This window comes from Periplaneta americana, chromosome 11 (genome assembly GCF_040183065.1).
Source record: "Periplaneta americana isolate PAMFEO1 chromosome 11, P.americana_PAMFEO1_priV1, whole genome shotgun sequence".
NCBI classification, from domain to species: domain Eukaryota; kingdom Metazoa; phylum Arthropoda; class Insecta; order Blattodea; family Blattidae; genus Periplaneta; species Periplaneta americana.
This window is the reverse complement of record NC_091127.1, coordinates 70,941,208-70,959,190: the sequence shown is the minus strand read 5'-3', so window position 1 is coordinate 70,959,190 and position 17,983 is coordinate 70,941,208. Positions and strand designations below refer to the sequence as shown.

At 34.5% G+C, this 17,983-nt stretch overlaps 1 protein-coding gene across 1 annotated transcript in view; it reads right to left on the bottom strand.

The window, feature by feature from the left end:
* Nucleotides 1-17,983, bottom strand: part of LOC138709088 (aldehyde dehydrogenase 1A1-like) — a 115,637-nt gene that overhangs the window by 9,331 nt on the left and 88,323 nt on the right. Inside the window, exons 9-10 of the mRNA XM_069839600.1 lie at nucleotides 4,541-4,725; nucleotides 3,211-3,375 (exon numbers count right to left, since the gene is read on the bottom strand). Coding sequence (XP_069695701.1) covers nucleotides 3,211-3,375; nucleotides 4,541-4,725 — 350 coding nt within the window. The remainder of the gene's footprint in view (nucleotides 1-3,210; nucleotides 3,376-4,540; nucleotides 4,726-17,983) is intronic.

Genomic DNA, 17,983 nt, shown 5'->3' with positions numbered 1-17,983 from the left:
TCTGCTCCCTAGTCATGACCATTGTGACACTCACTTAATGTAAATACACTTTTAAAGTTCTAAAAAAACAAAGGAATTGCTATATTAAACTCATGTTGCAAATCTGACTTTTAGATATAACTCCCTGTGAAGCTGATTTGAATAATTTCAAGGAAATAATTGTTCTGGGGCCAGGTATCGAACCCAGGACCTTCGATTGAGCACGCCAATGCTCTACTGACTGAGCTAGCCAGGAACTCTACCAGACACCGGGAAAAATTGAACTGGTATCTGGTAAAGTTCCTGAGTAGCTCAGTCGGTAGAGTATTGGCACACTCAGTCAAAGGTCCTTTGAAATTATTTAAACTCATGTTAAACATGCATTTATATACAAACTTGTTCAATGTTGGCCATGTCAAGACTAAGAATGTGACGTCGTGTCATAGCCTGTCTTTCTCGCTAGCCACAGAGCAACAAATTAATGTAGTATACTGTAATACACTTTTCACAGTTTCTTTATCACCTACTATACTCATCAAGGCAACTTCATGACAACATGAGTGAGGAAGGATATATTAAATTTATCATCTCCCTCAAAATCTATATTTACTCTTACCTCTATCTCTCTCTGTATATATTTCTCTCCCCCCTTAACCCACAAACTCCTTTTCTTCCTTATATACAAATTGCGTTTATAATCTGAGGGATCCAGCGATCTCAGATCATTCACTCACTGGACCAGGAGTCACAAACTCTTTGGTTTCGAGATCACTGCTCTATCTCCCATGACTTTTTTTCCTCAGCATCTTTCTCCTTAACTTATCTGTCCATTCAATTCCTACATTCATAGACACAAATATCCAAGTTTCAATAGCATAATTCCCTTCCCTACTTCTGTTTACGTTAATCACAAGCAGAACCCGTTAAATCTTCATACACAGTAGTATAAGTTTAATTTCTTAGCCAATACTATCACAGTCTCGTTTTTTTATTTTTATTTTTTTTTTTCATTTCATTTATTATATTCCATAGATCTTACATTAGCAGTGAAGCTTTAAGATGTGGAACAAGTCAAATTTTACAAGATTACAATTACAATTTTTACAAATATTTTGCAATTTTCTACAATTTTTTACAATTTTTTGGCGAGATGTAGTGAGATGAGGTGAGTCCCGAAGATTCGTGGCATTTCAGTTCAATTCAATTTATTTGGCCATTAGACATACAGTTTTAGGCTTCATCAGAATACATTGAAAAAACATATAAATACATTTTAAAAAGCATTAATAAAAGAAACAGTAAAATTTAAGTAATACACTGAAAACATGAAATAATTTGAAACTTTTAAACTGAAGAAATCTAACTAAATTGCAATTAAACTTATTTATTAAAATACAATTTCATACAAATTTGTGTTTAAAAACTCAGCAAGAGAATAAAAAGGATTATTTAATAACCAATTGTAAAATCTAGTTTTGAAGCTATTGATTGGTAATTTGTAATATTGACTTGGGAGCTTATTATAGCTATAATTTCATCCCCATAATTAAAAAATTTATGTTGCTCTTGTGTAATCTACAATATGGAATATTAATTTGTTCACTATTTCCAATTTCATGATCATATATATTGGCCACTAATGAGTAATTGTCGATATTTTGTCGAGTGTAAAGTACTAGATCATATATATACGTACAAATTTATGATTGTTAAAATCCGTGATTGTCTGAAGAGTGGCCGACAATGTTCCAGATAGTTTGATTTACATAAAATTCTAATGGCTTTCTTTTGTAAAATCAAGAAAATGCCTTATGGTTGGGGAAAACCTCGGAAAAAACCCAACCAGGTAATCAGACCAAACAGGAATGAAATGAGGCCGAGGATTCACCATAGATCATCCGGCATCAGTCCCAAAGAGAAAACTAACCTTTATTATGTACCTGCTCTCTCATTTTCCCTTCTGTTCTAACAACTAGGCATGCATAAATTGAAGCCTTGCCCCAAATGGGGATCTAGGTGCCATAATCGTCGAAAACGAATTATTAGTGGAATAGGAATCTACGATAGTTTCTCTATCATATGGGGACATCTGTCTGCAGTTATGGCAACTACATCAGATTGAAATTCCAAAGCCGAAGTTCGTTCATTGTCGAAGACGGATCTAGCGCCAGTTAGTTTTTGTTACATTTTTCAAAAGAATAGAATTGGAGTTTAGATCCCTATTCGAGGCAGGGCTTCAATTATATCTCTTATATTCCCATTTTGCCTACTAAGCGAACCAGAGGAAAATGAGTTTTATTGAAAATCAACAACAGTGAAGAAATTTAATCATCTTCCCTTCATTAAACTCTGGTCCTCCTGTCTGATGTCCTATTTCCTCTCTTTCCATCTCGACATGGCAGAGTCAAAATACCATTTTCTTGTCTTCTCTCCAATTATTATTAATAAAATTATTGAAGTCTAGCATGACTGATAATAAGCCCCATCTGCTTTTTCAGAGTCTATCAAAGTGAAAACTTCGTTGAACATGTCATAGGTCTACTTTACCTAAAATTTTTTAAAATAAAAATTGAAAAAATTAGGGCATGTCATAAGCACGAACAGCAAAGCATTCACTGTAATTAGCTTGCTTCTTGTTAAAAATTTCAATTTTTAAAGATCTAAATTAGGTACCTTGATGGACAACATAAAATTTTTGCACATGCTGACGATTTATTATTAATAGGAAGAAATGAGCTTGAAATAAGACAGCTATTTATTGAATTAATGGAAAAAGCACAAAACAGTGGATTAAATATTAACTGGACTAAAACAAAATATATTATGGTAATCACTAAAACAAAAAGGATTCCCAATAGCCTTAAAATAAAAAATTATACTTTTGAAACAGTCAATCAGTTCAAATATCTTGGTGTTGTCACTTGAATATTTCTGCTGCTTCTGCTGCTCAGAGATTTGGAAGATTTCGGTACAGTCGATTTCTTTAGCTCCTTTCTGAGGGGATTTCGCATTAAACATTCGAACAGTACTGGTATACTGGTATATGCTTAGAAAGTTCAGTTTATAAATAATGTGAAGTAGATTGTCTGTTATAATTATAAAATGTGTGAAACAGAGTTCTGTTACTATATCTAGATACTCGCATCCTTGCTCTTAATCTAAATAGGTATTTCAATTTTTAATACAAAATCATCAGTCTCTGTGAACAACCAGTAGAGTAGATAAACTTACCTCTTCCCTTGCAATTCTCATATTATCAGTGACATTGGAGAAGACAGTTGGCTGAACGAAATAGCCTTGTGTACCCCATCTGCCTCCACCACACTCCACTTTGGCCCCTTCTGCTTTCCCAGATTCTATTAATGTCAAGACTTTGTTGAACATTTCATCATCCACCTAAAAATGTTTGAAACAATATTTAAATAGTTAAGTTATTTAATAACTTAGTTATGACAACAACTTTTAAAACTAAAAGATGGTTGATACGAAGTCGAAACTAGTCAACTGGGTAATTTACCTCTCAGTTTTCATTTTAACACCGGAAAGTTGTTATCATAACTAAATTCTTAAGTGATACAAAGGGTTAAAATTCTCAACACACAACTCAACTTCAAAACATACACACTCTTTGACTCTACACTATACCACAGGAACACACCTTCACAGGAAACAGAACAAGTGGCGCCAAGACCAACAACAACCAGTGGGACCTAAAGTCGGATTTTTCATTTTTTTGTGGTTTCAAAAAGAGGATGACATACTGACCATTTTAAGAAAAATTCATGGTTCTAGGTGTTATAGTTTTTAATACCAGTATATTACTTACTGAATGTTGATATTACATTATGTACTTTTCGAGAAAAATGCAATTAAAGTTTTCATTTGTTTTCTTAGGAAACTATAAGAAAGATTTAGGTATTTAAGAAGCACTGTGTAAAACTACGTCCTAGTTTAGTATGTAAAAAAAAAAACCTACAGGTAGCGCGAGATTTCAAAATATAGAAATGCAGTTTTTACACCGCAAATTCATTATTTTGTTCTCCTGTAAAATTTCCTTTCACAACTTCAGGTCCCTTTTCGCGCAATGGATCACATTTAGTGTTCACATTTCACTCCTCTGCATGTGAATATAATGTTTGAATTACAGTTCAGAAATTCAATACGGAACAAAGAATGTTTATTTGTTGTAACTTCATAAAGAACTAATCAGTTGCTCAGTGTTGTAAAGAATTGAAGACATTATTACAAAAACAGGCCTAGTCATGTTTAATGAAATTGAGTTAAGGACACATTTGCTACTATTTCAAATGTTTATAGACTCCAAGAATGACACATGTCAGGTGCAATAGACACAAGGATAAACACCAGTTGTACAGAGACAGCTGACATGTGTTGTTGTATTTATTTTTATTGTTCTCCTGAAAAAAATAGCAATTTTGACAAGGGTGTTTTTGTAATAATGTCTTCAATTTCAGGAACATTCTCCTGAAATTGAGACACCATATCATAATATATCGAACAAATCACATGTTTCAATGTAAGTTTTCAAGTTATAGATTACCTGAGGACCCTGTTGTGTATCTGAAGCATATGGATCTCCAACTTTCCTACTAGCACCCTTTGCTGCAGCCTTTTTTACAAACTCTTCATATATTTCTTCCTGCACAAAAGTTCTGGAGCCAGCACAACAGTTCTGGCCATGATTATTAAATATGGCTCCATGTGCAATCTCTACTGCTTCGTCCACTAATAAACAGCAAAGAGTAAATTAAAGATTAATAAAACACTGAAAATATTTCAAAAGTTAAGAATGGTCATTACCAGGGAAAGGATTTATATGTAAATACATATTTACTTATAAAGCTAATATAATTTATATTTTGCATTATCTTTATGTTTCACAATGTGTAGGGTTGAAAAATCCTACTTTTATTTTCCATATTTTTCCATATTTTAGAGTTTAGTACATATTTTCGTTAATTTCCATATATTTTCCATATTTCATATAAAACAGTCCATATTATATTAGGTTTAACAATAAAACAAAACAAAATTCCATTAACTTTTAAAAATACATTTCAACAATAGAGATTTAAACACATGTTCAGTAATCCCTTTAACATCAGAGTTATTTGAAACTTAGCAGTCCTATCAACAATGGGAAAGTAAGTTACAAAACTGTATTAATTTAATTTAAAATTTTTAACAGACTTCAGTTGTGCAGCTCAACAGTTAAATGCCAGTCAGAGTACACATAGGTTCAGTTTTGTAAATCATACTATAAAGACGGTAAATATGCCAAAAGTACGTCATTCAGTCAATTTAAAATCAAAACTAACAAGTTACATTTCAGAATTTAAAGAAGATGGTTTATCAACTGACAATAAAATATTATTTTGTAATTTGTGTCAGTGTGCAGTATCATCTACACAAAAGTTCCTGGTGCAACAACACATTACAACTAGTAAACATCAGGCCAACAAACAACTAAATTCCAAGCAGAGACAATTGTTTTTAACACAACCAACAACATCGAATGTAAGATCTGAGTTTAACATCGACCTGTGCCGTTCTCTCATCTCTGCTGATATTCCTCTCTACAAACTAAAGAATAAGGTCTTCAGGGAATTCCTTGAAAAATATACTCAACATACAATCCCGGATGAGTCAACACTTAGGAAGACGTATGCTCCATCCATCTACGATGAGACAATACAGAAGATAAGAGATGAAATTAAAGATAGTTCAATTTAGGTTTCCATTGATGAGACTCCCGACAAAGAAGGTAGACTTGTTGGTAATGTAGTTATCGGTTTGTTAAGTGAACAATATTCTGAACGAATTCTTTTACATTGTGATGTTCTAGAAAAGTGCAATAACAAAACTATAGTTAAACTGTTCAACGAAGCTATGGGTATCCTGTGGCCAAAGGGTATTATGTACGATAATGTGTTATTCTTTATTAGCGATGCTGCCCCTTATATGGTCAAAGCTGGACAAGCATTATCTGTTGTATATCCTAAATTGACTCATTTTACTTGTGTGGCGCATGCATTTCATCGTGTGGCAGAAGTGGTCAGAGACAATTTCCCTAAAGTAGATTTGTTGATTTCATCAGTGAAAAAAGTATTTCTCAAAGCTCCCAGTAGAGTTAACGTGTTGAAAGAAATGTACCCTGAAATTCCATTGCCACCAAAGCCAATTTTAACTAGATGGGGTACATGGCTAGAAGCAGTTGAATATTATGCCGAACATATAGACTCTATTAACAATGTTCTCCTTGCATTGGACTCTGAAGATGCAGTCTCAATTGATACTGCGAAAACAGTTACCTGTGACATAAGTGTGAAGAATGACTTAGCTCACATTCAGCATACATTTTCATGCATCATAAAAACGCTCAAAAGTCTCCAAAATAGGCACCTTTCACTATCTGAAAGTTTTGAAATTATAAATAGTACTGTGGAACAACTGAATCGTGGTAGAGGTAAAGTTGCAGATGCAGTAAGAGCTAAGGTGGACACTGTACTTTCAAAAAACCCTGGATATGAAGAACTACAAAAGGTTGTTGCTGTGATGAGTGGTGAATCAACAGTGAAGATTAACTTGGACTTATCCCCAGCAGACATTGTGAAATTGAATTATGTACCAGTTACTTCTTGTGACGTCGAACGCTCTTTTAGTCAGTATAAATCTATCCTCAGAGACAATAGAAGAAGATTCACTTTTCAGCACTTGAAAGAAATGTTTGTAACCTATTGTTATGGTAACAGACAATAAAAATTGTGTTTTGTTGAAACTACATTGGAAGATAAGGTACGTCCATTATATTTTTTGTTTAGTTTGATTAAAATGTACCAATATTTAACGTACATAGTCTTTTTTTATAATTTTAAGTCCATATTTAATTCCATATTTTGGTAAAAATCCATATTTAATTCCATATTTTGGTAAAAATAACTACATATATATTTACATATTTCATATATTTTTAGTCCATATAAATCCGTTCCCTGGTCATTACAGTAATTAAACACCTATTTTTCCAAAGGGGCCAAGTGCCAAAAACAAGTTTCTGAGATACTGATGAAAAATACACTGTCAAATGCATGTTAAGATACCTCCAACACAGTCTTCGGCGTACAAATTAATTCTTAGAGTTGCACTACAACAGAGCTCATTTGCGGTAGTATGATATGCTCATATGGAGTACTTCCTATATGAGTGAATAAAATGAAATTCGAAAAAATTGGCACTTAGCTCCTTTGGAAAGACAAGTCTTCAATTATAAGCTAAACTGCTGATTAGGCATAAGCAGTGTGCTGTGATGGCAGAGCACAACCTCATCTTGGAGTGATCCAATTTGTAAACAATTGCTAGATTAACATACTAGTATACTGTTATTCTTATCTTTACTATCTTTAATAATACTGTAATTATTCTTATGTAGACTACTCGTTTTCAGTCACTGAAATAACTGAACTGAAAATAATGTATTGTTTGCCTATAGCTGACAGACTTTTGCCACTTAGTGGCTCAGAACTTAAAGTTTGTTCTACTCCTTAAGTTTGTACTCATCATATTTAAAGTATGATTATTGTGGAAGGTTTTAATATACCTAATAATTTAAGAGTAACAACAAACAAATTTAACAGCACATGAACTGATTACGGTCTACAAAGTGACAATTAACTCATATGTTTGGCAACCTCAATTTTGCTATAAGAGGCCCAGTGGTGTCATTCAGCTGGTTCACACCAGTGTACCCAAACCCAGGGTTGCCAACCCTTTCGTATTTCCCGGCATCTCCCATATTTGCCCCTAATTTTTAACAGTCTCCTGGATCCGGTTTATTCTTCTCTTCGAGCTTTTTTCTCCATTATTTTTGCATAACGCAAAAAAAATTATTATAAACATTTGATTTTGCCGTGAATGATGATTGATTAATGATACATTTTGTTGTTCAAGAAATGTATTAAAAAGTGCAGTCTTTGTAGAAAGTAATGCTTGCCAGAAATGTGTTTTAGGGCTCACAAGTCTAAAATCAAACCGTGTTAATGTTATAAAAAAAAAAAAAAAAAAAAACTGGCTAGTTTTGTTCTAAGCATAGCAAGTAGTAACGCTCATACAAAGAGGATATCTCATGAACAATAATTGGACAGATGTTCGAAACACGAGCACAACACATTTAATCAAATCAGAGCTGAAAACTGCAGTCGACTTCAACTATTGTGCAAGACAAAACCTGTCTCAAAATACTCTTAATTTAACCCTAACTGCCGAAGTGTAGAATAAAGTTGCTTTTAGTAACTGAACCGAATAATTTATCTATTTTATATGTGAAATTTTGTCGATTCCTTAGTCTCCCGTATTTTCTTCAAAGGAAGTTGGCAACCCTACCCAAATTACTAGTGTTCACAGAACCAGTTGTTAAATTTGTCAAGTTAAAAAACAACTCTTTTACAAGAAGAAAGTACATTAATTTAACAAGAAATTATTTTACTTTTTAATATTTCATTATTATATTGCATTGATGTTGCCAATCCAAGTGTGCATTGCAACATGCTATGAAGTCAGTTCTGGGAACCACTTCGAGTCATTGACATCATACCTCCAGTCAGAACCAAATAAAATCACATAATATTATCCAAGGTTTAGAAATATTAATCCTGAAATTTCAAAGTACTTGTGCATCTTGATGGGTGATATGTAATGCCAGAGTTACGAAAGCAGTATGGAAAGCTTATTCATTATATTATGCTCATTTCTCAAATAATTAGAGGATTAGAGAGAAAATGTGGGAATATAAATTCTGTTTCACTGAAGATCTTGCTCTTATGATAGACACACTAGAAGAACTCTCTTTAGTTTCGTTAGTATTATAGAGGCAGAGGATAGTATTAAGGAGATGAGTAAGAGCACTGTAGTTATTGAGAGATAATGAGAGAAAATATGAAAAGTTTGTAGCCTACATATAATTACGAAATTAGAAAATTATAAAAACATTAAATTTGTTCCTAACAAAAATCATATGACAGGGAACAGCTGATTCAAAGTTTAATTGAAAAAAATGAACAGCAGGCTGTTAAATAATGATGATGAATCATTTATTGTTTTTCAATCTACTGGACGCCTTCCGCAGCAATAAAATTATCTCTACTTGAAGGGTAGTGTAAGTTGCTGAAGCACCTGTGAATTGTTTTAGAAACTTTGTTGAGAGAGACATTGGTTCCTGCAAGAGGTACTGAAATTTCGGCATCAATAAAAGTGGCAAGAAACATAATGAAAATGATTACTATGAGCTTTGCAGAAGCAGGCAGAGGATGCACTTTAAAGAATAACATTTTAATAGATAAAGGTACTTCTCTGCTTGTTGAAAACATTTCGTATTTCAGGATAGTGGAACTTATTGGAAAGCCTCTTACTGATTGGAATGTAACATCTTTTATGAACTCTTGGCTATGTCTTGGACACCATACAGTTACTGATGCTCGTGTTAAGAAGAAGGGGAGTAGGCCTACAGAATATTAACAACACCAACAATTCTGTAATAGCATTTTACGTCACAATTTTCTTTTATTTGTAGCTGCTTATTATTACCTTATTTAATATGTGTGTTTGTGTTTGTGTATATCCAATGTCTACTCACTTCACTTACGTGAAGATTACAGGACTGCGACCCATTTGTAGAGTTGCACACCACTTCGTCGGGCCACGCTATGCATGTTGTGTATCTGTGGAGAGTTATGTCGTGTACTAGAATGAGTGCATGTGTAAGTGTAGTGTAAAGAATGGATAAGGTGATGATGAAGATGAGGAAGGGATAAGGGAAAACCCAGTGCCAGCATGTAGCCTACTTCTATCAAGTAACACCAAGGGGGTCGCCAGGCTTAATGTCCCTGTCCGATGGACGAATCACTATCAACAGTGACATATGCCTTCTCTTCATATGCACGGCAGAGAGATTTGGGATTTAACCCAGGCATATTGTGCACAATCTAGTGATTAGAAGTTGTGCACCACCACCTCTCCTAGTCCTGAAGTAGAAATTTTACACGAAAATCTCTGACCCCACCGGGAATCGAATCCGGGCCGGCTAGCCTGGAGGCAGACACCTTATTTAAGATTTGTGATATTAAAACTGTGAAATTTGCTGTAATAGCAAAGAGGACCAATTGTTAAAAATGTATAATAATAACATTGTAGAGGCCTACTGTCTTTGAGATATTTTGCTTGAGAAATCACAGTGAATTGTTCTGTCCTCCTAAATATGTCAAAGAACTAAAAAGAGTGCACTGGAAAACATATGCTTTCGTTTCTCAAAGGGAACTATAGCTGGTGAAGCATCACTTCTTATACAGTTGTGACAAATGTTTGGATCAAGAAGGCAAAGCATTTCAACATCTTTCTTAATTTGACTGATTAAATGATACAGTAAAACCTGTTCAAATAGGAACCTCAATAATCCGGGATCCCGTCTATTTCGGAACAATTTATTGGTCCTGGCAAAATTCGTATGTTTTAAGTGTAATTTTTCCTGAATAAAACGGAAACCGCCCAACACGAAAACAGAAATTGCCTGCTACTGTTCAAAATGGAAATAATATTTTGGCCACACTGCTTTAATGTACTAAACTATATTTTGAAACAGCGTGTAATTTCAAGGAACATACGAAGTATGTAAGATAAAAACAAGTTTTCTTTGCAAAATTTTAGGGGGTATGAGGGTGTGTTGGCCTTTCGGTCATAAATCTTATTACCCTGTTGACTAGGCAGACCAGTATCTTCAATGCTTCACAACCGTATACTGTCGTAGCTAGACAGAGTGCAAGTGTAGTGATTTCCTGGTAAAAAAAAATATTACGTAAAATGTGACATTAACATTTAAGTGATGAAGTAAAAATTATAGAGTTAAAGAAAAATTAGAAACGAAGTGTACGTGAAATAATATTGAAGTTCAGTGTGGAAAACTCATGTGTGACACTTTAAAAAATAAAGATCATAATGAGTAAGTGGCTTGCGGCCGATATTGGTGACATAAAAGGAACTAGAAAGAAACTGTTTATGTGGAAATAAATGAACTGTTGTGGCAGTGGGTTCTTCATGACCTTTCAAAGAACATGCCAATTTCTGGATCTATTCTGTGAAGCAAGCCGTTGAACTGGCAAAGAAATTAAATAAACAAGAATTCAAGGCGTCTAATGGATGGCTCCTAATCCAATTAATTAATAATGTGCAGTGATATACAGTACAATATTATAGTAAGGTGCTAGATATCAAATTGAATGAGATTAATAAACTTAAGTAGTGTTAGGACCAGGCTTCGAGACTTTGGGTCCACACCTGTGGAGTAACGGTTAGCACGTCTAGCCGCGAAACCAGGTGGCCCGGGTTCGATTCCCGGTCGGGGCAAGTTACCTGGTCGAGGTTTTTTCCGGGGTTTTCCCTCAACCCAATATGAGCAAATGCTGGGTAACTTTCGGTGTTGGACCCCGGACTCATTTCACCGGCATTATCACCTTCATCTCATTCAGACGCTAAATAACCTAGATGTTGAAAAAGCGTCGTAAAATAACCTACTAAAGAAAGAAAGAGACTTTGGACCCGTTACAATAAGTTTACTGTGCATGCACTATAGGATATTGACTCGCTGCAGGTAGATATGTAGAGATGTGTTGAGGTAACAACGTTGCTATATAGAGTAGAGTGTGGTAGTATGGGGAAACACACATATGTACATTCTGAAAGTAAATATACATTACACAATGATAATGTCAAAAGAATGTGAAAAGCATTTATTGTCCTGTCTTTTATAAGCATTTGTATTTAATTATACACAGTGTTAATGGTGGAAATAATCATGTAGCAATTTTAATTTTTTCATTTATCCTATTGGTCGTCTTTAGGAAGTGCAGTTACAGTACCGAATTGCAATATCTGCCAAAGTTTGTACTGTAGAAAGCTGCACTCTACGTCGCATAACGTGATAGGAGCAAAACGAAAAAACCTAACATCATTGCAATCTCTAAGAGACAGTCCTTTATTCTCAGGTGACTCTATGTCCACTAATTTGCTGTTTATGTTACACAATGTTCCATATCCGTAATTTTTACATAAAATTGATTTCCACTTCTGTTTTACACGTTCAGTAACCAGTGTACTTGATGTCTCATTAATTCTCTGCATCATTTTCTAAATTAATTTGAGGGCTTCCGGCATCTCTTGCTCTGACTTCTCTAACCGTGTAAGAGTTTCAGACACAGTTTGTATGAAAACCAAATTATTCGTCAGAACCTTCAAATCCAGAGTGTTTTCCTTTGCGTATTTGTTGGCATTTATTCCCACCCACTGTACGCTTTACCACTATACTCAGTACGCCGTTATGCAGATTTCCCACTGAACTGCTCTATTGGGTCTGAAGTCTCGAAGCCTGGTTATGACTAATGAGCGAGTTATGATAACATTTATACAAAAAATGAGATTTTAATCAAGATGATTCACTAACGGAATAAGCAACAGAAAACTGATTTAATGTGAGTAATGTTAAACGGAATATTTTGTACTTCTTGCAGTTTGCAGCTTGCCATTTTGTTTTTCATGTATACGAATTATAAAATATTACATTTTAATTTCACATCTGAATAATACGGAAATCTGTCCACAACGGAAAAAAAATTAGGAACATGTCACTTCCGTCTTGAACAGGTTTTACTGTATTTGAACTGCTTAAACCCATGAGATTAAACGAGTGATGGAGTTTCCACCTGTGCAGAGAACATCACGAATGTTATGTAAAGGTGTGGTGCAAAATCCCAGCAGCATCCCACAGTCTATTTCAGTGGAATGGGATGTACTGGACGCAGACTGTATTCATTTGGATATTATTTGTGATTTAGTTTCAATATCTGGCAAATAAGAAAAGAGGAATGGCTTTGACTGTAGCTCAGAGAATTTTTATTATTGAAATTTAGTGAGAAAAAAAAGTTCCAAGAAATTGAAGTGACGATTTAGACGAGAGTATCTGGAAACACGAGTTCTTTCATAATTGTATGCTTATGAATTTCTTCGTAAGTGAAGATCTATGAGATATGAGTGTAATAAAACAGAGGGACTGATGTAAATAAAACATTTACAGACTTCTGGGTTAATGACATTTGAGTGCACTTGAAATTGAATCTCAAGAAATTTTTGGAAGCAGAATTTAGTCACTTTGAGCAATAAGTTTAAATATGGTAAGTAAGCCTAATGTAATGCTCCATTTATTATTTGGTCATTTCGTATACCGTAATTTCCCATAACTGTGGTCCAGGCACCCAACTATGGTCCAAAACGCATTATGTACTACTTAGTCTCACAAGAGTTCGGTGTTTGCCATTTAAGGCGCCACTGTGATGGAATTATGTTCCCCAAAGATGCTTCTATCTACCATTACACGTGGCAATGATATGGATGCTTAACAAGGTCAGTGTGCATCGTTCAATTGAATGTGTGAAGACACGAAATCATTCAGTTTCTGATTGTCTGTTTTATTAAGCTCTCCTCTGTAGAACTGGTACGTTATAGATATATGATTCTATGTACAATTAAACCTGGCTATATAGTGTTTACTTTCACGTAATAATTAGACTGGCAGAGGTTATAAGGACTCTGCGTGAAAAATGTTTAACCCCAAGGCTACAAGTCAGTCCTCAACTATGTACCACAATTTTTCGTGGACCATTGTTGTATTTCATTTTGAAATATTTGTTTCAATAAAATGTGATCAATGTGATTATTTACTTCTGCAAATACGGTATCTTACTATATTCTAAAACACCATTTAACATTATAGTCAAGTAAACAAAGAAACAGGCTATTCCAGCATCAATGGTATTAGCACGAATGATGGTCCGGTAAAACGAAAACTTCAGGGTAGAAGGAAAACAACCGTCCCTGTAAGTGGCTATAAGAGCGATGAAATTGAATTGGATTCAGATTATGATGTTTCCGGTGTTCTCTCCATATTTACAGACAGTGAGTCAGATATGGAAAAGAAGACGAAATCTGTTAAATTAATGCTAAAGGCACATATTTATATGGTAGTTACTTATGAGGAGGAATTGTGGCTATGGAAAGTTTTGGAAGTGAAGAACAATGGAACTGTTGTTTCATGTATAGTAAGAAGCGGCAATTACTGAGGTGGTGAGAAATGGAAGACATTTTATTCTATAGAAAGGAAAACATAATAAAACAAATTGAAGACCCCAAATGCGTCTCGAAAGAGAGAGATCTGTTTTCAATTTCAGAATTACAAGAGAAGTGGAGATTCAAAGGATTGAAATAAGCCTAATGAATGTAGTTCTCAGTACGATAAATAAACATTATCAGTGAATTTATTTGCATAATATTTTGCTAAGAATGTGTTAGTTTATTTTGATACCGTACTTTTGTTCTTTAATATACACTCACCTGCAAAAAAACCGGGCCAACTACATTTTCTTTAAAATTTTTGAAAATTGTAGGATCTTTTTAAATAATTGTAGGAGTGCTGAGGTTCATTTAGATATTCATTTATTTTGTGATACGTAACAATGTAATACTGAATACGTAATAGCCAACAATGATCTGAAAAGAAGATTAGTTCTTCTTGTAATATTGTGTGTAAACTTCTTGGACTCATTTCGAGCTAAGCTGAAGATGTCTACAGACTGGTAAGCTCTTTTGAGGCAGTATTGGAGTACTTCAATGTATACAAATATCACTAAGTCCTACCGATTCAGCAAAAGTGGTTGCATTGATAGAAGGTGGGAATAGTCAGCATTATGTGCCTGGAGTTCTTGGAATTCCTCGATCGACCGTACAATGAGTGTACCATCGCTTTAGAGAGACAGGAGGTTATTCCAGGAGACCCGGTTCAGGGACAAAACGAGTAACTTCGGCTCGTGACCATTTTATTGTCCTAAACACATTAAGAAATCGCTATTCCACAGCTATTGAGACCAGAAGAGCCTTCCAGAAAATAAGACAAATTAACGTGAATGAGAGAACTGTAAGAGGACGTCTGGATGAATGTGGGCTGATTCCAGAAGACAGCTAAATGCCCAGAATTGCTCCAGCAACATCATGTTGAACGATTACGTTTTGCTCACAATCATGCTAATTGGAACCTGGGGGAGTGGCAACGAATGTTCTTCACAGATGAATCGAGATTTAATTTACAGATGGACGTGAAAGAGTGTGGAGAAGAGAAGGAGAAGTTTTTCTTCATGTACCTTCAGTACACGTGTCAGTTTCCAGGGTGGATCAGTAATGGTATGGGGTGGCATTTCCTATGAAGCTCACACAGAACTTGTTTTCATTAATAACTGCTCCAAAATACATCGAAGAAGGTCTAATTTAACATGTGGTACCATATGCCCCACTTATTGGTGGAAAGTTCCTGTTAATGCATGACAATGCTTGCCCTCATGCTACAGGAATCGTTGATGAGTTCCTTCAAGACGTTAGATTGAATAGGATGACATGGCCAGCAAGAAGTTCTGATATGAACCCTATTGAACATGTGTGGAGACTGCTAGGGAAGCAAGTTAGAAGTCGCCTAACTCCTCACAGCAACTTACAGCAGCTCCGAAAAATTCTAAGTAAAGAATGGAATAGAATCGACCAGACTGATATCCAGAATCTGATTGAAGGGTTGAATCGGCGAATGGTAACAGTCATACAGCCACGGGGAGGCAATACCCGCTATTACCAACATCTGGGTGGCCACAAAATCAGTTGAACATTTGGAAGAAAATTAATATAATTTGTAAGTTTTTACACCTTTTAATTATATCCATTGTTTGGCGTTGAAAATAATAGCGCAAATGATAATGAATAAGTTTTAAAAAATTGAGAAACTTTAGGTGGCCCGGTTTTTTTGCCGGTGAGTGTAGTTGTTCATTATTGCAGAAAAATGACTTTCAGATTTCACTTGTTTATTGAGTGTTTATGTAATGTGTACTAATAAAAAGAATCCATGTACTTTTCATTTATTTTTAATATTTCTGTGCTAGATTATGTTTCTACCCTTAAATTGGAAACTCAATGTATTGATTTACGAATAATTACAGATCCAGCTATAGTCCATTCATGCTTTCAAGCATGAATATATGAGTGGACCATAGTTGGGCAACTAAGAATACAACTATGTACCAATGCTTATTATTTTTTTAACACTTGTAATTAAATAATTTCAAACACATACGTCAATATTTATTTAATATAAACTTACAAGAGTTCGAAGCCAAAATTTCGCTTAATCTGGATGAATAGTACTGAATATACAAAGGAAAATGTGACAAAAGTGGACCATAGTTATGGGAAACTACGGTATTTCTTTACTATTCATTAATTTAATTTAGTATTAAAAGATACCGGTATGTATTTAACTTGTTAGAACCTAACTACTTAATCAATGAAGATTTTAGGTATTTCTTTAGGCCTAGGAGCACAGTGAGACAACTGTTCAGATTCTATGGATACCATGAACTGAGAAAATTTCGAAAGTCTGCCATACATTTTATCATGGTGATGGTGAAATCATTGCAATAAGTGAAAGTCTCAGGAATCTTCTATGCCACATCAATAAATTTAGGAATGCAGTTATATTGTCAGACTCCAAAGCAGCTATTCTAACAATAGTCTCTAAACACACACCTTCATCTCAAACAGCAGAAATAACTAAAATGCTCTCTCAATTAATATCACTCAATAAAAGAATTGTATTCCAATGGATACCATCCCATTGTGGAAACCTGGGAAACGAGAATGCGGATGCTTTAGCAAAGAAGGGCAGCACTGCTACTTACAGACCTGTTACTAAATCTACGTATTACTCTGTGAAAAGATTTATTAAATCTACATACTTAAACTTCAACAAGCAAATTTTGAGAACACAATCCCAAGGGAAAAAATGGAACTCTCTGCATCAAAATCCACAGTTAATTCCCGATTTACCACGAAAATAGTCTGTAGCTGCATTTAGATTGGCAACAGGCCATGATTGTTTGGCCAAATACCTGCATAGAATTGGAATATATCAGTCCCCTAACTGTCCATTGTGCAACTCAAACCAAGAAATGGATTCGGAACACCTCAAAATCTGTGCTTCAGTGGCTGGTCATGATAATATCTTTGAAAAGTATTGGAGTGCAAGAGGTCAAATGACTTTATTGTCAAACGCCTGGCATTAGAAAACAACAACATTTTATCATATAAAAAAGTAATTCTTATCAAACATTTCTTACGGATATTTCATATTTTTTTATTCAGAACAAGATTAAATTGCCAGTTCAAACTGTATTCTTAAAATGAAATACTCACTGAAACTTTACAGCTCGTGTTTAAAGGAAATCATCAAGACCCCCCCCCCCCCAAAAAAAGACATTTTAATTTTTTTTTTTTTTTTTTTTTTACACTTTATGAAAGTATTGTTCATTATTTGAAATATTGGAGTAATTAAATGGATTCGGAACACTTCAAAATCTGTGCTTCAGTGGCTGACCATGATAATATCTTTGAAAAATATTGGAGTGCAAGAGGTCAAATGACTTTAAACAACAACAACATATTTGAAATATTTGAAAATATTTAGGCCTACTAATTCAAATATATTTTAAAAAATATTAGTGTATTCATGTTTTAGTGAAAAAAAATTACCACTTTTCACAAAAAATTATTATCTCAGGAACTATTTGTCTTAGAAGACTGTGATTTGGCTTGTTGTGTAGTAAAATTAATCTTCATAAAGCCTGTGTTTCAAAATCTTGCCCATTCTATCTTTTTTTTTTTAGTTGGTTATTTAATGACGCTGCATCAACTAAAAGGTTATTTAGTGTCGATGAGATTGGTGACAGCGAGATAGTATTTGGTGAAATGAGGCCGAGGATTCGCCGTAGATTACCTGGTGTTCACCTTACGGTTGGGGAAAACCTCGGAAAAAACCCAACCAGGTAATCAGCTCAAGCGGGGATCGAACCTGCGT